Here is a 21,041-nt window from a genome sequence, read left to right as displayed (position 1 = left end):
TATCACAAATCTAATGAATTATTGGTCGTTGTGTTTGGTCGTTCTACTTATCACAAATCTAATGAATTATTAACTATTAAACCATTTAATTAGCCATGCATTGTGTTAAATTTATATTGGTATTTCATATTTGGGGATAATATATAAGTATAATTCTAAAGAGAATCCAAATATATCATACTTTCTAGATAAAATGATCAAAAAAGACATAAAAGAATTCATTCAAGGTTAAATATAAAATCAAAATTCATACAACTATTATTTCATCAACTGTTAAGCATTATTCCTTATGTTACTTTATTGACAAAACTTTTTCCACACCTATTTATTGAGAGATTAAAAATGCAATTAATATCAGGGGACGAAAAAGAAAAGAAGCGAAAAAGGAAGGGGCATTTACGTAACCAGACTTAAGAGAGAACCCTAGTTCTTTGAGTATAAAAGCTCATTATCCCTTCTAAATCAACTATTCATCACTTTTGCCTGCCTGTGATTCTCTTATCTCTACTGTGACGCCCTAATTTCTCTTCTCTAAGGTTTCATCTATGCAACTTCACTCTATCAATTTTTTTTATTTTTATTTGTTGATCTGTTTTTATTCAGCCAGTACATCTGTATATCAATCGGTATAGATATATTCTTAATTTATATGATGTTCAATTTGTTTATTTATAACGTTGAAATTACACTTTGTGCTTGAATTTTGCGATTTCATTTGCATATAGATGTGTGCGTATCAGTAAATACAGATCTGTAAATGTTTGTTATGAATTTTCATATGCACATAAGTTTATATACTTTTATTAATTAAGCTGACTGAGTTGAAGTTAACTATAGGTATTTTTTTACAATCTTATGTGGCAGTCTGTTTTCCTAAAATGTTTGAAATTTGTTTAAAATCTTTTAAGGGCCTGTTTGGCCATGAAAATTGTGAGTATTTGAAAAAGCAACTTTTGTTTTGAAAGTGAAAAATTGTATTTGGAATTGGAGTTGTGTTTAGTCATGAATATATTTTTATTTTTTGTGAGTGATTCGGAGGGAAAACAACTTTTTGATGTTTTCCAAATTCCGTAAAATAATTTATGGCAAATGAGGATTCTGGTTTTATGCAAAGTTCAATTGTTCTAGTAATCAAATCCATTCACTAAACAGAAACTTATTCCTAAAAAGTGTTGATTTCTCTATTTATATAATGTAATGTAGATAAGACTTTTTGAGTTCCTTCACTCACTGCAGGAGCTGTAGCTGCCACATAATAATTCAATTATTAATTTTTTTTTCTATTAAAACTTTAATATTGTCTTCCACATATAATGAGTCAGAGAGAGTTATCATTTGGTTAAAGCTATGACTGGTTTAACTTTTCACTTCTAATTTTGAAATTTTTTATTTGCATTCTACTTATGTTTTATCTGTGTTGTTTTAATTGCAGTCTGTTAGTAACTCAAGATGGGTAAAGAGAAGGTTCACATCAACATTGTGGTCATTGGCCACGTCGACTCTGGAAAGTCAACTACGACCGGTCACTTGATCTACAAGCTTGGTGGTATTGACAAGCGTGTTATTGAGAGGTTCGAGAAGGAAGCTGCTGAGATGAACAAGAGGTCATTCAAGTATGCCTGGGTGCTTGACAAGCTTAAGGCCGAACGTGAGCGTGGTATCACCATTGATATTGCCTTGTGGAAGTTCGAGACCACTAAGTACTACTGCACCGTTATTGATGCCCCCGGACACAGGGACTTTATCAAGAACATGATCACCGGTACCTCCCAGGCTGACTGTGCCGTCCTAATTATTGACTCCACCACTGGTGGTTTTGAAGCTGGTATCTCTAAAGATGGTCAGACCCGTGAACATGCGTTGCTTGCTTTCACCCTTGGTGTCAAGCAAATGATTTGCTGCTGCAACAAGGTTTGCTTTTTATGGATAGATAGAATTAATTACTATTATCTTAAATAGTACATGTCATGCTAATTCTGTTATCTTTTCGCAGATGGATGCTACCACCCCCAAGTACTCCAAGGCTAGGTATGATGAAATCGTGAAGGAAGTTTCTTCCTACCTCAAGAAGGTTGGTTACAACCCTGACAAGGTCCCCTTTGTCCCCATCTCCGGTTTTGAAGGAGATAATATGATTGAGAGGTCTACCAACCTGGACTGGTACAAGGGCCCAACCCTCCTTGAGGCTCTCGACCAGATTAATGAGCCCAAGAGGCCATCAGACAAGCCCCTCCGTCTTCCACTTCAGGATGTTTACAAGATTGGTGGTATTGGTACCGTTCCTGTTGGTCGTGTGGAGACTGGTGTAATCAAGCCAGGTATGGTTGTGACCTTTGGCCCTACTGGTCTGACAACTGAAGTCAAGTCTGTAGAGATGCACCACGAAGCTCTCCAGGAGGCACTCCCTGGTGACAATGTTGGGTTCAATGTTAAGAACGTTGCTGTGAAGGATCTCAAGCGTGGTTTTGTTGCCTCAAACTCGAAGGATGACCCAGCCAAGGGGGCAGCCAGCTTCACCTCCCAGGTCATCATTATGAACCATCCTGGCCAGATTGGAAATGGATATGCACCGGTGCTCGACTGCCACACTTCCCACATTGCTGTCAAGTTTTCTGAGATCTTGACCAAGATTGACAGGCGATCGGGTAAGGAACTCGAGAAGGAGCCTAAGTTCTTGAAGAATGGTGATGCTGGTATGGTTAAGATGATTCCCACCAAGCCTATGGTTGTTGAGACCTTCTCTGAGTACCCACCATTGGGTCGTTTTGCTGTGAGAGACATGAGGCAAACTGTTGCTGTTGGTGTCATCAAAAGTGTTGACAAGAAGGACCCAACTGGTGCCAAGGTCACCAAGGCTGCCCTGAAGAAAAAGTGAATGGTGCGGTGTAATGCTGGTGTTTCCAATGTTATCTATTATGAGCAAGTGTGCTATGTTCACTCTTTTTTATGTAGTTCTGCTAGCGTCTCCTCTTTGATTTGCATATTAGGTTCTAGTTCTCTGCCTTGTATGTCAGGTAACCATTCTCAGAACTGGGTACTTGACAGGCGGTGGCGTGCATAATTTTGAGTCTGTCTTCATTTTCTGTTGAGGGGCCTTGGTTTTCCATGGCGGCTCAGGATTTTTGCTATTTATGTTGCTTAAATTTGACTCTTATTTATCTAATCGTTCCCTTATCTTGCATAAAGTATCTATGCATATAAATTGCGTTTGTTGAAGAGTGTTGATTTGGTTTAATAGGGCAGTTCTATGATGGCGGGTATCAAATTCAGCTTTAGAATTAGCTGTGATGGTTGCTCTCTTTCCAACTTTGATAGGTTATACAAGAATTGAGGTGGCGTAGTGCAAATTTTTCATCAAAAGGGGTATACTTTTATTTCCTTGGTGAGGTGATGTTTTGACTCTGAAGGAGTTAAAAAGTGGAGTGAACTTTGAGCTTTACAAGATCATATATCTGTAACAGGAATATCAGCTGCTTGAAACAAGAAATCACATAGTGAGCATAATCATAGATTAGGTGTAAAAGTTGTGGATTTGGCGTTTTTTAGAAAGAAACTTAGAGCCTGTTTGGATGGGCTTATGCCTTTAAGCTAAAAACAGCTTATAAGTCAAAAAAATAAGTTGGGGTAGTCCAACTTATTTTTTTTAGCTTATAAGTTGTTTTTAGCTTATAAGCTGCTTTAGATAAGCTAAGTCAAATGGATTCAATTATTTTTTTAAGCTTATTTTAAGTACAAAATGACTTTAAGCTGGTCAGCCAAACACTCAAAAAAAACTAAAATTAACTTATAAGCCAATCCAAACGGGCTCTTATTTAACTTGCTCCTGCATTTTTGTCGTAAACTTCTAATAGTTCAGGCCTCGGGGGCATCTTTGGACCAAAAATCAAGCGGTGAGTATTTTATTTTTATCTTTTATAGTTCAGGGGATATTTTCTGAATAACGTATCATAAAATTGTTTTCATCCATCAACTCTGGAAACTGGAACACAGACTATAGTGGTGTTCTTAACACTGGAAACTGGAACACAGACAATAGTGGTGCTCTTTCTTTCGTTGCTGTGCGAGTTCTCATGTATTGAATCAGACCGTGGTTTTCACAGCATTCAAGATGGTAATTAAATCATCTGACATTAATCGTATAAAATGAATATACTGCAGTAATTTTAGTTCATCGGACCTTAGATATCAATTTATCCATGAAAGATAAGCTGTTTTATTGTCGTAGGCTGATTCTGGATTATCTGATTAAAATCATGATCATAAGGCAATAGATATACTGGTGTTTAATGGAGGAGGAGAAGAGAAAAAGAGCAACACTGACAATGACAAGGGGTTGTATCAAAGCCGTTACGTGAACGTGAAGAACAATCACGAATTTCTCCAAATTACCTCATCATCTTCAAGACCATACAAATCTTGTCTAAATTTTAGGCAAGTTTGGTGTTGAATTTGGTGAAATTCATGATTGTTCTTCAGAGAGTATACAACCCCTTATCATCCCCACTATTCCCTTTTTTCTTCTTCTCCTCCATTATGCACCACTATCTCTATCACTTGATGATTATGATTTTAATCAGATAATCTGGAACCAAACTATTACAATAAAACAACTTGTTTTTTATTGATAGAGACTGATACCAATGGTCTGACCAATTAAATTTCACTAATAGACTATTGGTATAGCATATTTGCAACATTAATGGGAAAGAATATGCTTACCAAAATCTGCAGCGGGGCTTTATGTCATCAACTTAAGATTGTGAAATAAATGTGCAATTGCAAAGATATGCTGGGAGTTAGCTCAAAAGAAAGATAAGTTATACATTAAATGGACTCATAGCTACTATATCAAGGACATAGATATATACACTATGCCTATCTCAAAACAAGCTAATTGGATGGTGAGAAAAATAATAGAAGCAAGAGATCACATGAACAAATGCAAGCAAAAGTGAATGCCAAACATAGCCTGATTAGTCAAATATTATGCAGTCTTTGGGAGATCATGACAAAGTAGAATAGAAGTACCTAATATTCAAGAATGAAGCAAAACCCAAAACAGTATGAGTATATCTTCATGAAAACTTGAATAAAACAGATAAACAAACTCATCAAATGGTGCATTGAGGTGGATCCAACATGTGTACAATGCAAGAACCAATCAGAAAGCATTGAGCACCTTTTAAAAAAATGTAAGTTTGCAAAGCATTTGTGGACATGGCTACTTAAATGGATAGAAACCAGCCCAGGGAATAGCTAATAGTAACCAGCAATAGCATTTGCGGCTTAAAATAACTAGAGGAAACTCAAGGAAAGCTAAATTGACAAAACAAGTGAATACTGAAATTGTCCGTGCAATTTGAATGGAGAGAAACACCAGAGTATTTGAAAGAAACATAAGTATCATTGCAAAGGAGATTGCTTGTGTCTATAACATTCGAACCTCTAGTGACTAGGAGTTTTATTGCAAAAATTGCTATTCTGAAAAGATATCCTCCCTAAGAATTGAGCCTCCATATCATACGTCAAGTAGGATTAGTACTTTTGAAACTTTGTCAGCAAGTTGTGACGTACCTTGACTGAAAATTTGTAATTTCATTTGGTGATTAATTAAAATAAGTTAGTTACACCCCCCCCCCCACCCCCACCCCCAACCAAAAAAAAAAAAACTTATTAAACATGGATTATTTCTAAATTCAATAAACGCCAAAATCGATTCAAGATGAATTATTTAAGTTCAAACGCAGTTTTAAATTTAAGGTCCAAGTTTATTTGGGCAAAGTCCATTCAGGCATAAAATGATTGAGTCTATTTCACTATGACCCAAGCTCCAAATGACATAAGTTCATCCTAAAGCATATGCAAGTGCCGCATGAGAAATTACGGTATGTCCAATTAAATGAATTATCTAGTGAATTTTATATGACGAGCAACGTGGTATGTCAAGTCAAGGCAACTTGCTTTAGATGTTCAAGATCCGTTAAGGTGTGGAAAAACAATCCTATCCTTTGGCCTGACTTGCACCTTGTTTCAGATTTTTCAACATGGTAGTATAAACTATATTTAGATACTAAAAAGTTTCCGGATACTAATATTTTGTTGCAATTATCAGTATCTATTTTATGGATGATTTGGAAAGCTAGAAATGATTATGTGTTTAGTTCCTCATTGTGGTGTGATGCTGAAATCTTATCAAAAGCGTTATTTGACTTTCATGAGTTTACAGGTGAAGCAACAAGTGCAAGCACTATCTGACAGGAGCGACATGTTACTAACCCAACTTCACTAACCTTTTCTCTAGAAAGTGTGTTACTTTATGTTGATGCAGGTGTAACCCAAACTACTCAACAAGCGAGTATCGTAACGGTAGCTTTGAAGGCTAATGGTCAGGTGCTTCATGTCTATGGTAGTCCAATTCATTTTGTTGGAAAAGCCGTTATAGCTGAAGCATTAGCAATTTGGAAAACAATCAAAATTGCGGTGGAGCAAGGATGGAGGAACATACGAATATTGTCAGACACATCAACAATGACTCAAATACTCAATAGAAGAATAGCTCCTACTTAGGATGTGATTACTATTTGTGAAGATATTTGGCGCCTTAGTCATTACCTAGATGATGTAGCCTTCATATATATAATTAGGCGTGCTAATACACGTAGCCATAGATTAGCTAAGGTAGCTTTATCACTACTTCATGAAATCTCTTGGCGTGAAAACTTTCCGGTTTGGATTGTCAATGAGGCTTCCCACTGCTTTGTATAACTGAATAGTGTTTGATTAATGCAATATCAGTTTGTTGAAAAAAACAAAAAAACAAAAACAAATGGATGCTCAGCAAGATATATAGGATTGGTCCATAATTCAAATAACCATTCAAATTCAAGTGATGAATTTGTCTTTATACAACCCACCTATTCCATCACCGTAAATAGGGAGCTCTCTTTCATAGTCTTCCTCTACCTCCATGTTCAACTCATATGTTCAAGTCAAGATTTGATCAAATCTAATAACAAAGTTCAACTCAAGATTTGATGAGCATGAGTTCAACTCATATGTTCATGGAAGTTAGAATCTCAAATCATGTTCGTAACAAACGTTGAAGTGCTCGTGATGGACAACAATCCAATATCAAACTCTTGAATCAAATCCAAAGCCCATCAAGTTCAAAATCAAACTCTAGAACTAGAACCTTTGAATAGACGTTCACGAGGAGAATAATAAGAGGAAGTCATTTGTATATTTATTAATATCTTAGAGATTGTAACCCATATCGTCCCAAATATTAACATTGTAATTTGTAACTTTTTTTGTGTGTTCACATGGTCTTTCAATTTTTCAAGTTTTTTTTTTTTTGGGTAATGTGTGTGCACGTGGTAGCATAACTATACGTATCTTCCCACTAATTTTACAATTTTCTCGAATAATATACGATTTTTATGTAATTTTATGTTTCCGTGATTTATATGCATATTTTATTGTAATTTATAAAATATGAAAAAATTAGATATTTTATAAGGCTTATGCCTCATTCAGTGACAGTTAAAACTAAAAAGATCCCGCCTTATGCTCGAGCCTTTTAAAACACTGGTCGCAAATTAATTTTTGTAATTTCTCACTTTAAATAATTTTTTTTTATGTTAACCCTCAACAACAACAACAAAAAATCCAGTTTAATTCACAAGTGGGGTCTGGAAGGGTAGTGTCTAGTGTGTACGCAAACCTTATCCCTATCTTGAAAAGATAGAGAGACTGCTTTCGATAGACCCTCGGCTGAAAAAACAATAAAAAGAAGCAGTAGCAACAATTAGAAACAATAACATAATAATAAGATAACCAATTTAGATTAGCCCACATTAAAAATAAATAAAAAATCTCCATCTTCTAATCTAATTTTTTTTTCTTTGAAAAGATTTCAGGATTACAATTGTTGCCCTTCTACAAACTTAAATGATAATTAAGAAAATTTAAGTAAATGCATAGAGTATGAAAGTATAAGCCCACCTTGAGCCCATACTTAACTCAGCTATAAAAATATCACACACTCTGCAATTTCTGAAACCCTAACGCTTCGCTCATTTTGTTTCTGCGCAGCTAAGGGTTTTAGCGAAGCTCTCTCTTCTCTCCAGTCCCCAAAGGTTTGATTTAATATTTAATTATTTATATAATCCATAAAAGTCAATGGTATTCTAATTGTGTTTTATCAGTGATCTTATATTTGAATTAATTAATTAATTTACTACTTGTCAGTTGATATTTATAGTGCTTCAATTATGAATTTTATCTGTATGGGATTAGTTTTTGTTTTTCGTGAATTAGATTTTAATTGGTCAATTAGATAAAATTGGTTGTACCTTATGTAAGATTTGTTGCTGTACTTTACTGTGTAAAGATTCAGATCTGTTGATGGTTATTTTCCAGTAAACATCTGCTCTTTTTCATATAAAATCAATTGAATAATAAATCTATGGTTATTTGCATGTTTTTGAAAAACTCTTAGTGAATTCTCTATTGATGTTGGTATGCTTTGTATGATAGATAATGTTTTCAAACCTGCTTTCCTTAATGGGAAAATTACGCTCTATGTCCACGGGGGAAAAATATTTACACGCTTTCGCCCATATTTGAGTTTGTTCCCGGTTTAGCCCATTTTTGTGTATAAACACCTTTTATACAAGGTTGATACATTATGTATACTGCTTTCCCCAGGTATATGTTGTGTAAACTGAAAATAAGGCTACCTGGCGTAATATTTTATATTGGGCTTGTATGTTTTTGAAAATTTCCCTTCTTTATTGGGTGTGTTGTGAGTTTGTCATGAAATTAAGTGTTTTCTATATAGTGTTCTCGTAGCTCAGTTGGTTAGAGCACCCGTTCAGTAAGCGGGAGGTCTTGAGTTCGACTCTCAACGAGAGCAAATGCATTTTTCCTTTCTCACTGGGTATCTTCTTCTTGTTGTAATTTGGTTTTGCCTCTTTATTCTGTGTTTGGTTGCAAGTGAAATCTTTGCTAAAGTTTGATGAAATTTCTTTGTTGTCGAGGTTGATGATAATGCGTGAGTGTATGGTTGCCTTATATGTTAGATCTTAGTTTCTCATTACTTTATCAAAGAGAATCATTGAGCCAAGACTCTGCTTATATGCCGGTGTCTTTGTACAAATTAGTTTTGGTTTCCATGGTTGTCAGAAAATAATTATTGGTTTTCTGTTATTGGGATGCTCTGCAGTTTCTAAGGCATCATGGGTAAAGAGAAGGTTCACATTAACATTGTGGTCATTGGCCACGTCGACTCTGGAAAGTCGACCACCACCGGTCACTTGATCTACAAGCTAGGTGGTATTGACAAGCGTGTTATTGAGAGGTTCGAGAAGGAAGCTGCTGAGATGAACAAGAGGTCATTCAAGTATGCCTGGGTGCTTGACAAGCTTAAGGCTGAACGTGAGCGTGGTATCACCATTGATATTGCCTTGTGGAAGTTCGAGACCACTAAGTACTACTGCACCGTTATTGATGCCCCCGGACACAGGGACTTTATCAAGAACATGATCACTGGTACCTCCCAGGCTGACTGTGCCGTCCTAATTATTGACTCCACCACTGGTGGTTTTGAAGCTGGTATCTCTAAAGATGGTCAGACCCGTGAACATGCGTTGCTTGCTTTCACCCTTGGTGTCAAGCAAATGATTTGCTGCTGCAACAAGGTTTGCTATTTATGGATAGACGGAATTAATTGAATTTTAAACATTACATATCATGCTAATTCTGTGATCTTTTGCACATTCGACAGATGGATGCTACCACCCCCAAGTACTCCAAGGCTAGGTATGATGAAATCGTGAAGGAAGTTTCATCCTACCTCAAGAAGGTTGGTTACAACCCTGACAAGGTCCCCTTTGTCCCCATCTCCGGTTTTGAAGGAGACAATATGATTGAGAGGTCTACCAACCTTGACTGGTACAAGGGCCCAACCCTCCTTGAGGCTCTCGACCAGATTAATGAGCCCAAGAGGCCATCAGACAAGCCCCTCCGTCTTCCACTTCAGGATGTTTACAAGATTGGTGGTATTGGTACCGTCCCTGTTGGTCGTGTGGAGACTGGTGTAATCAAGCCTGGTATGGTTGTGACCTTTGGCCCTACTGGTCTGACAACTGAAGTCAAGTCTGTAGAGATGCACCACGAAGCTCTCCAGGAGGCACTCCCTGGTGACAATGTTGGGTTCAATGTTAAGAATGTTGCTGTGAAGGATCTCAAGCGTGGTTTTGTTGCCTCAAACTCCAAGGATGACCCAGCCAAGGGGGCAGCCAGTTTCACCTCCCAGGTCATCATTATGAACCATCCTGGCCAGATTGGAAATGGATATGCACCGGTGCTCGACTGCCACACTTCCCACATTGCTGTCAAGTTTTCTGAGATCTTGACCAAGATTGACAGGCGATCGGGTAAGGAACTCGAGAAGGAGCCTAAGTTCTTGAAGAATGGTGATGCTGGTATGGTTAAGATGATTCCCACCAAGCCTATGGTTGTTGAGACCTTCTCTGAGTATCCACCATTGGGTCGTTTTGCTGTGAGAGACATGAGGCAAACTGTTGCTGTTGGTGTCATCAAAAGTGTTGACAAGAAGGACCCAACCGGTGCCAAGGTCACCAAGGCTGCCCTGAAGAAAAAGTGAGGTTGTGCATTTGATGAGATTCTTCTGCATGGAAGAATTAGTTTTGTTTATTTGCATCACTCTTTTCCAGTTTTGTTTTGAACATTTTACCAGTTTTGGATCTGGCTACAGAAGCTATTGTCATGGTTCTCTAGCCTCTTTCGAGGATGGTGGAGTAATTGAGCAATTTGGTCTCGACTAAATTGCTTGATGGGCAATGTCAATAGTTCTCTGCTGGTTATCTCTTTACCTGGTTTTATTTTATCACATTTTATGATGATTTTTAGTCGGTCACTACTGAACTTATTTAACTTATTGTGAATTTCGAGTATATCTCCTTCTCATATGTTGTTCCGTTTTTGCATTTCATTTCTCGTTGTGTGAATTCTAGCTGTTTGCCTCAGTCTTAATTTACGGCCGGGCCTTAATTCTCACATGTATTGTGAGAGTAGTGAATCTCTGTAGTCGCCATATGGTGTGTGCTAGTTGTGAGTCTCTTAATTTAGTAGAATGATTTTGCCTAATCCAGACTAATATCAATCCAAGTCATTTTATGAATAAAATGTGATAAATTAACCGACCAACAAAATCACTTGTCTTATAGTTATAATTTATTGTTTCAACAGCCATTTTTGTTTTGAGCATTTTCAGATCTTAGTCTTTGCAATTTCCAGTTTCTGTCGCCTGTGCGAAAGGGGGTAGTTATTGGTCTAGCTGTTGGCATCGTGTCTGTCTTTTTAATCGTTGTAGCGGCTGGGGCCTTTTTCTTTTCTTGTGCCTACAAGATTGAAATTTCGTTCAACCATTTGATGAATGTCAAATCAATGTCTCTGTTTAAGAGAATTAGTGATAGTTCATTGGATATTGTATCTACTCACTCGGTCTCGTAGTAAGTGTTATTTTAGGTTAAAACAGACATATTAAAAAATTAATAAAGCAATGTGAAGTTTATTAAATTATTTTTATATAATAAAAATAAATTATTATTTTCTCTATAATTAGAGCATACACAAGTAGTAATATTTTTAACATTGAGAATTCAATAATATCAAATTACTACGTGACTTATCAAATTATCAATTAGATATTATTTTCACTTGTTATTTTTTGTCAAAGGATATAATTGAAAAAAATTAGTCAATTTATGTCTTGATTTCTAAGGTGACAATATGGGATGGAGGGAGTACTTCTAATGATATTTAATTTTAATCAAGCCCTTCCTTTGCCAGTAACTTGGAGTCTTAGTCCTTTTGTAATTTTTCAAATTGGATCGGCAGATATGGTTGGGCAAAAGAACTTAATTTTCAATGAGGTTTGGCTGGACTTGATATTGTGTTTCTGTTCTTTGGCTTAGAAACAGCAAGCTGTGATGTATCTATGCTGAGATTTATAATGCTCATTTGGTGATTAATACAATTCAGTTAGTTACCAAAAGAAAAAAGAACAACCCCTTCAGTTGGAGCACAACATAATTCACGGTGAAATATTTGTTATTAAATTTAAAAACTTTATGAGTACCGAGTACAAGGCTAAAACAGTGGGATGATGCTTAAACTGAAATGAGATCTTGGAATTTATAAGAGGCCAATTGTCTCCGTATTGGAATTATAAGAGGCCAATTGTCTCCGTATTAGCATCCAATATTTCTTAGAACTTGCTGCTGTTAAGGAGAAAATTTCTTTACTAAGAAAAAAAAAAAAATTAGGAATTTTTGTGAAAAAATATGTTGCAACTTGTGAAACACCTAGTATTGAATAAAAGCAAAGTGCCAGGGGTTGTAATTTGTGAAACACCAAATTGTTAGCACTGCTATAATAGATCTATAATTATAAAACAAAACAATCCAAACACTAATTTTACACTAAGCTTTGCAGGGTGGCAATGGTGAACCACAAAGACAATCATTTCCAACAAAAGAATTAGCTCCAAACTTGGTTGGTGGAAGTTGACCACACAAATGATTACTACTCAAATTCAACTTGTCTAGTCCAGAAATTGCCTTTAGAACATTCCCATAAATCATATTCTTTGACAAATCAAAATCCTTCAGTGTCTCAACAATCCTTAGTTTCTCCAAATCAAACCTCAATTTATTCCCAGAAGCATAAAATCCCACCAAGAAATCAGTCTTGTTCAACAATCCAATAGGACTACCACTAATCTCGTTATCCGAAAGATCAATATAGTCATAAAAATAAGTTGTCTTTGGTTTCCAATCATCCAATTTAATCTTGATCCCACATTTTGCTAGCTTCAAAGAGTATATAATGGGAGAAGTAGTTATCCAACTTGGAATTGTACCTAAGTGGAAATTATTGTAAGATAAATCTAGAGTCTCGATGCCTTTAACGAACAATGTTGGAAAAGGGTCGATAAGAAGATTATGGGATAAATCAAGATTGAAGATCTTGGTAAGATTTGCAAAAGATTTTGGTACAGTTCCTGAGAATTTGTTAGAAGAAAGATCTAATGTGTCTAGAGCACGGAATTTTCCAAGAAAATCTGGGATTTGACCTGTTAAATAATTGTGTCCTAGATCAAGGTAACGTAATTGTGGAGCTAGAGCTGCAATACTAGTTGGAATATTCCCAGTAAATTTGTTATAAGAAAGTCTCAAGGATATGAGCTCAGGTAAGGAATTGAACAAGTTTGGTATCGAACCACTAAGTTGATTTTTCTCTAAACTCAGATAAGTTAAGTTCTTGAGCTTGCTAAATGTCTTTGGTATAGTACCAGTGAGCAAGTTGTCACCAAGTTTGAGCCTAGTCAATTGAGCTAACTGGCCAATGGAGCTTGGTATCGGGCCAGTCAACCGGTTACCCGATAAACTCAGTGCATAAAGTTGGGTCAAGTTACCAATGCTAGTGGGTACTTGACCTGATAACTTGTTGTTTTCGATGTAAACAATTTGAATTTCAGGAAGGGTAAGGAGAAAATTAAGAGTACCCGTTAAGTTCTTAAGATCCATAAGATAAATGCTTTAGCTTATTTAGTTTGGAGGGAGATGGCGAGATGGTACCCGATAAGGTTCCGTTTTTCTCGGATCGTCCGTAGATTGATAACTCTGTAACACGATTGTCTACCCGACAAGATACACCCGACCATTTACAACAATCGGTACCTGCTTTCCAGCTTGCTAGAATACCCGACCGGTCAGATGTTATACCTCACTTGAAAGCTAGCAATGAGCTCTCGTCGTCCACGTGGCATTTTGCTGCCAGGGATGTGAGGCACTGCAGCGTGAGGATAGAGAGGAAAAAGAAGAGAGGGACAGAAAATTGAGAGAAAGATAGCATTGTGAATTTGCAGTTATGTTTGTGCTTGTGCTTGCTCAAAGTTGGAAGTCTTTATAGGGAGGAAGTTGGATAATATTGGGTGGCAAGAGATTTTAAAACCATAATACCATATCTAAATATGCATAAATATCTCCAAATGCTATAATTGGGTATACAATCATAGAACGTGGTGTACCAAAAAAGAAATACAGTCATAGAACGTATCTATTCTTCAATATTGATGGCTCTAGGTTCGACAAAGCCAAGATAATATAACAAAATATCTTCTGCAAATATTGTGACATGTTCAAAGATAAGACTTTGATAAGATTCAACCTATGAAACTCTAAAACTTAAAGAACAAGAAAATGGAAAATAGGGATGGGGAAGATTAGGGATGGGAGAAGGGTAGATGGATAGATACTTGACCCAAGAGCAAGAAATCTATGGACAAGAAAGGGTATATGAAACCCTAACCCTTCCAATCGGATTTTACAAACCCTAGAACCTAAGCAATTCGAATCAACAAACGACTCAAATGAATCCACAAATGAGCAACATTGAATTCGATGGAAAGCAATTCACTTCACAACTAGAAAGCAACACTTGGTTATCCAACCAAACAATCTATATTAAACTAAAGCTATCAACTAAACAATCTCTCATAAGAGTTTCATCATTCAACATAATCTAACTGTAAATGAGGTCAAACCTCCTACTTATACTATTAGGAAATTAGAAGACACCTAGCTATTACATTATTGTCCTTAATGAGGCAAGGGCCTTGTTTGGCTAGTTGGATTTTGGCTTGGAATTCGAAAAGACTCCTTCTTGCACATATAGCCATCATCCAATCTTCAAAGCTAGCAATTGTGACCATTTGCATCTATGCCCCTTCTTTTGCACGTATAGCCACATTTGCATTTCTATCCCTTTGTACCTCTAGCCACTTTGAGTGTTGGCCTTCTTTCTTGTAGCTTCTTCTTCCATTCCTCTCCAAGCTACTTTGCATACTTCATAGGCCTTCTTATAGGGCTTGTATGCCTCTCCATGGGTCTCCAATGCTCCTTTGGTCATCCTCCTAGCTTGAATGGATTGGAGTCCCATGCCTTGGTCTTCAATGTGAGCCTTCAAGTGGAGTGTGCCTAGTAGGGTCATATCATCCTCCCCTTCTTGAAAAAGATTCGTCCTCGAATCTGAACCTTGCAAAAGCCAAAGGAAGAGGGAAGACAACATACTCCGCAAGGATTGAGGGTTAGCACACACAATAATAACCACATAATCATGCCAAGGATGAACAAATTTGTAGTACAACCACACATCAATAGTAATCATGCATAGTAAGTGCATACATGGGATTTCAACAAGGTGATTTCCCCAAAATTCAAGAAGTAAGGGTAATATGAAGGAACTAATCCTATTAGAATAGGGAACACAAGATACCACATAGGTCCCCAAAGAGATAAAGCACATTAATTCCTCACTCTCCAAGCAAGTTCTACCCTCATTTTGATTAAGTGTAAGATGCAAAGTAAGGTCATTCCAACCTAGAGCCCCACTCTCTATAGTAGTCTCCTTAAACAATGGTTTCGCTACCAAGACATAACAAGAGGTCACTACACCGGGGTCATAAACAAAGATATGCCTCAAGTCATGGTCTACACATCCCACTTGAAAACCCATCATAAACTTAAGCAACAACATACAAAGGTTTTTATAAGCAAAGAGGCCATAAGGAAAGGTATCACACAAGATATGGTTAGCAATTTGTAGCCAAGTTTTACCCTCCCTTTCAAACTAATCCATTTTAGCAATCAAGTTATATTCCCTCAAGAGGAGGTTTTTCTCACTAAGAAATGGATCATCATAACATAGTGGTTCTTTAGGGACTTTGTGATTCCAAAGAATAGCTTCATTTTCAACATCACAAAACACAAGGCCATACATTTCACAGTCATCCACTATGTCACTATCAAGCAAATTATCATCCTTGAAGAGAGTAGGTTCAATCATAAGATCACATCCAAAACAAGCAAGTTCACTCTCAAAAGGATCAATATCAACACAAGTGCTACTACTAGGTGGACACAATTTACTCTTGGAAGAAGAGCTAATATAGTTATCAAATGGATCAACTAGTGTGTAAGCACTTTTCACCAAGACATCATCAATTAACAAAGGGTCACTAATTCCCACACAAGGCAAAACTTTACCTCTACTCAATTGTTCATCAAGCACAAAGTGATCCATATTTGCTAAAGTAGAAGGGTTAGATTTGTTACCTTTTTGTTGAAGCATATCACCTTTGTCAATTTGGTCAAGTTCCTCGTATTGGCTTTCCTCTTTGGAAGAGGATCACACTATTTCACCCTCCAAAGGGACTTGGAAACTCGGGTCCACTTCCTCTTTGGTGCGATCATCTACATAAGTACCTACAAAAGGAACAAAACAACTAGAAGAAATAGAAAGGTTAGAGGGGTTATCTTGACTTGGCACCAAGTCCTTCTCTTCTGCACACTTTTCCTCTCCTCCTAACATTCCTCTAGAAACCATACACTTCTTACTCTTCTCCTCGGTCAAACCTTGTCCTCTTTGAGCAACCAAGGTCTCCTTTTCACTCACAACCATGTCTTCTTTTTCATCTTTTCACGTAGCTCTTTCATGACTCTATAGTCTTCACGCACTTCATGGGGAGTCAATGGAGCAAGGACATACTTTTTACCTTTGACCACAAAAGAATACTTTTTGGTCTGCCCACGATGTTGAGCATCCACATAAAATTGCCAAGGTTTTCCAAGAAATATATGGCACACTTGCATTGGAACCACATCACATAAGATTTCATCCTCATATCTTCCAATGCTTAATTTGATAATCGCTTGCTTGGTCACTCGCTGTCACAACCCCAACGAGGAGTATGACAGGCTTCGACCCGTATACTGAAAACCACCTGACTTAACAGTTACTTTGAACATCATATACCAAAACTCAAAGAACACCTGCACGCTGAAAAGGCCCAACATAGAAATATCCGATCATTCCACATATGTACATATGCAGACCGACAAGGTCGCCACAATATAACGTATATCATAAAGTCGGCAAGGCTAACAGTAAAGTATCACAGACCAAAACAATGCCAACATGACCATATACCATGCTTACCTACCTTACTATTTCTATGAGCCTCTAAGAGTGTACATATGAACATATATTGCACTAGCAGAAGAGTACCAAAAGATAGCAAGTCCAGAGTAGTGGCACTTACTGACACCGTTGAGATGGAAAATCCTACTGCGGTCGCTCCTCAATAACCTTGTCAGAGCATGCAGCATGAAATGCAGCGTCCCGTGTAGTGGGACGTCAGTACAGATAAAAGTACTGAGTATGTAAGGATGGAACCGACAACATAAGTGGGACGGAAATATAAATAGAGTAATGGTAACCTGTCAGCTGAGAACATACAATATGCCATGCATGAATCTTAAAAATCATATATAAGTAAGCACATACGTGTATATGTATATCATATAAGTATTAGTGCTGTGGAACGTGCAACCCGATCCATATATGTTAGTGCCAAGGAACGTACGACCCGATCCATAAATATAATATATTAGTGCCGAGGAACGTACGACCCGATCCATAAATATAATATGTTAGTGCCGAGGAACGTACGACCCGATCCATAAATATGATATGTTGGTGCCGAGGAACGTACGGCCAGATACATAAAGATAATTGTTAGTGCCGAGGAACATACGACCCGATCAATAAACATGATATGTTAGTGCTGAGGAACGTACGACCCGATCTATAAATATAATATGTTAGTGCCGAGGAACGTATGGCTCGATCCATAAATATGATATGTTATATGCACATACATAATATAAGTAGCATGCAAGAGAGCCTAATAAAAGCCACTACTCAGTCAGAGTGACATAAGGTCGGTGACCTCCGAATAAATTATGAAAGTTCGTATCGATTCAAAGAAATAACTTAACAATGATAAACATGATAATATACCAAGAATTAATCAAATAACTAAGACATTAAGAGTTGAACTACATGACATAGGAATGGAGTGATTTTATTATGGAACGCTCATATTCATACTCTAGTTGGATTCGTGCCAAGGAAAGAGAGAAACAAACACCTTACATACCTTATCCGTCAAGCCACCACTTAAAAGATCCGTTACTTCGGTGTTTGCCCTTCACCCGAATCTATATATCGAGAAATACATCTTTAATCATACTTTCATCATATTTCCATCAACTTATAAGCACTAATTATTGAAGACTAATTTGGGTTACGGAAATTTGGGCAGCATTTCCCCTATATTCTTTACCTCCTCCAAATACCAAATTAGCTCCCAAACAATACCAACAACATCAACAACAATATCATCAAGATTCTACAAGATAAATATGCACAATTCCATCCAAACTTTCTTCAAACCTCAATCCATAAGCGAACAACATCAACACAACAAACTATAACTTTTATTCTTGTAAATATTCCTAAATAAACGTTAATAAAGAGAGATTCATACCTGATCCTTGCTAGACTAGCAAGATCTTCAATATTTACTTTGAATCCAAGCCAACTTCAACGCAAGACAATACTATGCTCGCGACTACACGTTACCCGGATCTCGATTAATATTCCATCACTTGAAATTGCTCAAAATCCTCACTTTTATGATGTATATATGATCTCTTATGTTGCTGAATTTTCTGGAATATTTGGGAAATTTTTATGAAGAAAAAATGGGGTTTTGCCCCTTATATAGTGTGCTAAAGTCAGTGGCACTGTATGTTACACCTCGGAAATTCCGGATTTGTCGCCTTGTGAGTAGGCTAATGTGAACCTAAGGTGATTATGAAACTTACAAAATTAAGGGAAGTATTAGATAGCTTAAAGTGCATACTATAATATTTTGAAGTCATATGAATATGTGAAATCTATTTTGTTGAAGGGAGTGAAATGTAAGTCGTGTTCGGAAAGATTTTTGCTATAATTGAGCCAATATTTATTTAGAAATATCTTGAGGGGATGCTATAGGGCCTATTTTATGGTTAATGAAGTATTATGTAAGTGCCAAGAAGGTTACATGAGGTTTGGAAGTCAAACGAATCAACGAGAGAAAGCTTCACATAACTGGGAGTTATACGACCACTTATACGGTCCGTATAACTTTATATGGTGACCAAATAGAAGGGTCCGTATAACATGACCCTTACAAAAAGGGTCATTTTCTTGGAGGTGTTATACGACCACTTATATGGTCCGTATAACTTTATACGGTCCGTATAAGGGGTCCGTATAACTTGACCTATTGCAAAACAGGGCTTTCCCTTGGTGGTGTTATACGGTCCACTTATACGGACTGTATAAGGGTCCGTATAAGTCCCGTCGGGTTGAGTATTTTTCCAAGTATAAATATAAGTTTCCACTTCTAATTCTTCATTTTATATCTTCTCCACTTCTCTCAAGACCTCTAGAAGGTTCCATACATTTCACCAACATAAACCCAAGGTAAATCAAAGATCAAACACCAAAAATTAGTGGAATCAAGGGTATGGGTGCTTATTAGGGTTGCTTGAAGTCAAGAATCTCTTTGGAGTTGAAGCTAGGGTTTTCTACAAGTGAAGTATTTTCATCCAAAGCCCATTCCTACAAAATCAAAGGTGAGTTTTATGTTCATTTCATGCTATTAAGAGTATTGAATGGTTGAAAGACTTGTATTATGGAAGAAAGTAGAAAATGAGTTACAAATATGAGAATAGTGGTATTCTTGGATAGTAGTTTGACATGAATTATGATTCTTGAGATGTTATGAGTGGAATCTTGTTGTAAATGATACAAATGATGTTAAAGGAGTATTATATGAGAACGAGTACGGCGTTATGCCATAGTTATGGTCATGAATCATTTTGGTAGGGAATTGTGGGAATTGGATAATGACCAACTTAACAAAGTTTATTGATTATGATATTGTGGGTGTATTGTTGATGTTTGGGAATTGTTATATTATATGGAGAAAGTTGTAGAAACAAAGGAGATGCTGCCCAATTTCCATTAGCTTTAGCTTAAGCTTAAGTATGTTTCCAGTTATCTAATCTTAGCACGAATTCTCTTAAATGTAGAATCGTCGGCTTCGAAGGGAACCAATTAGTCGATAGAGTTAAGGAGGCAAAGCGGTATGTAAGACTAATCCTTCTTTCCAAAGGCATGTTTTCCTCATTTTGCGTCTATACGAGATGTTCACGCTATTCCTATTCTTATAAAGGCTGTAAGCTCATGACCCTCGAGATTCTCTTGATATTGTTGACAATGTTTCTTGTGATGTTAATGATAACGATTATGATGACAAGGTGAATTCTAGGGATGCCATCTAAGATATTCGAAACGTACTATTCCTAGAAATGTTAGAATGTTCATGACTTTTGATATTTTAAAATACCTTCGATAAAAGTTCTTCAAAGTGATGATGATAATAACGATGATGATAATAGTAATAATGGAAAAGATGATGATGATGTTGACATGACTTAAGCACACCTATGTGTATATATATATATATATATATATATATATATATATATATATATATATATATATATATATATATATATATATATAAGTATGTATGGCTATTACATAACACCGAGCTTATATGGCCGGGCATGATATATATCACGCGCGCGCACCTCTGCAGTTGGGTACGGATAACACTGAGCCTTGGTAGGGCCAAGTACGGATAACACCGAGCCTTGGTAGGGCCAGGTACGTATAACACCAAGCCTTATTATGGCCGGGTACGTAAGACACCGAACCTCTATAGTTAGGTATGATACTACTATATGTACAAATGTATGAAATGGAAGTTTCCCATTAGAAAAAGGATAAGTAAATATAACAAACATCGCTAGAGGTATACCTAGCTCTTTCATTTCATAACTCATCCATCTTATGTTATTTCTTATGCTCTCATTATGTTATTGATTATGCTTTACACACTTAGTACATTATTCGTGCTGACGTTCCTTTGCCTGGGGGCGCTGTGTTTCATGCCACACACCTCATATTGCTTTGCAGGAAAGTTATCT

At 36.8% G+C, this 21,041-nt stretch overlaps 2 protein-coding genes, 1 non-coding gene and 1 pseudogene across 3 annotated transcripts; 3 read left to right on the top strand and 1 right to left on the bottom strand.

Annotated features, from left to right (window-relative positions):
• Nucleotides 1–381: 381 nt before the first annotated feature.
• LOC132605946 (elongation factor 1-alpha-like) lies at nucleotides 382–3,185 on the top strand. The gene is made up of 3 exons (XM_060319227.1): nucleotides 382–536; nucleotides 1,433–1,911; nucleotides 1,994–3,185. The coding sequence occupies exons 2-3, from the start codon at nucleotides 1,450–1,452 to the stop codon at nucleotides 2,873–2,875; spliced, it is 1,344 nt and encodes a 447-aa protein (XP_060175210.1). The 5' UTR covers nucleotides 382–536; nucleotides 1,433–1,449; the 3' UTR covers nucleotides 2,876–3,185.
• Nucleotides 3,186–7,982: 4,797 nt separating this feature from the next.
• Nucleotides 7,983–10,992, top strand: LOC132605948 (elongation factor 1-alpha-like). Its single transcript, XM_060319228.1, has 3 exons — nucleotides 7,983–8,138; nucleotides 9,227–9,701; nucleotides 9,788–10,992. Exons 2-3 carry the CDS (start codon nucleotides 9,240–9,242, stop codon nucleotides 10,667–10,669), a joined length of 1,344 nt encoding a protein of 447 aa, XP_060175211.1. The 5' UTR covers nucleotides 7,983–8,138; nucleotides 9,227–9,239; the 3' UTR covers nucleotides 10,670–10,992.
• TRNAT-AGU (transfer RNA threonine (anticodon AGU)) lies at nucleotides 8,844–8,917 on the top strand. Its single transcript has one exon. It is a non-coding gene; the product is annotated as a tRNA-Thr (tRNA).
• Nucleotides 10,993–12,171: 1,179 nt separating the features above from the next.
• LOC132605003 (receptor-like protein 34) lies at nucleotides 12,172–14,016 on the bottom strand (annotated as a pseudogene).
• Between the last annotated feature and the right edge of the window lie 7,025 nt (nucleotides 14,017–21,041).

The sequence above is a fragment of the Lycium barbarum genome, chromosome 8 (assembly GCF_019175385.1).
Source record: "Lycium barbarum isolate Lr01 chromosome 8, ASM1917538v2, whole genome shotgun sequence".
In the NCBI taxonomy this organism is placed as follows: Eukaryota; Viridiplantae; Streptophyta; class Magnoliopsida; order Solanales; family Solanaceae; genus Lycium; species Lycium barbarum.
The sequence above is the reverse complement of the archived record's forward strand: the minus strand, read 5'-3'. Positions and strand labels throughout refer to the sequence as shown.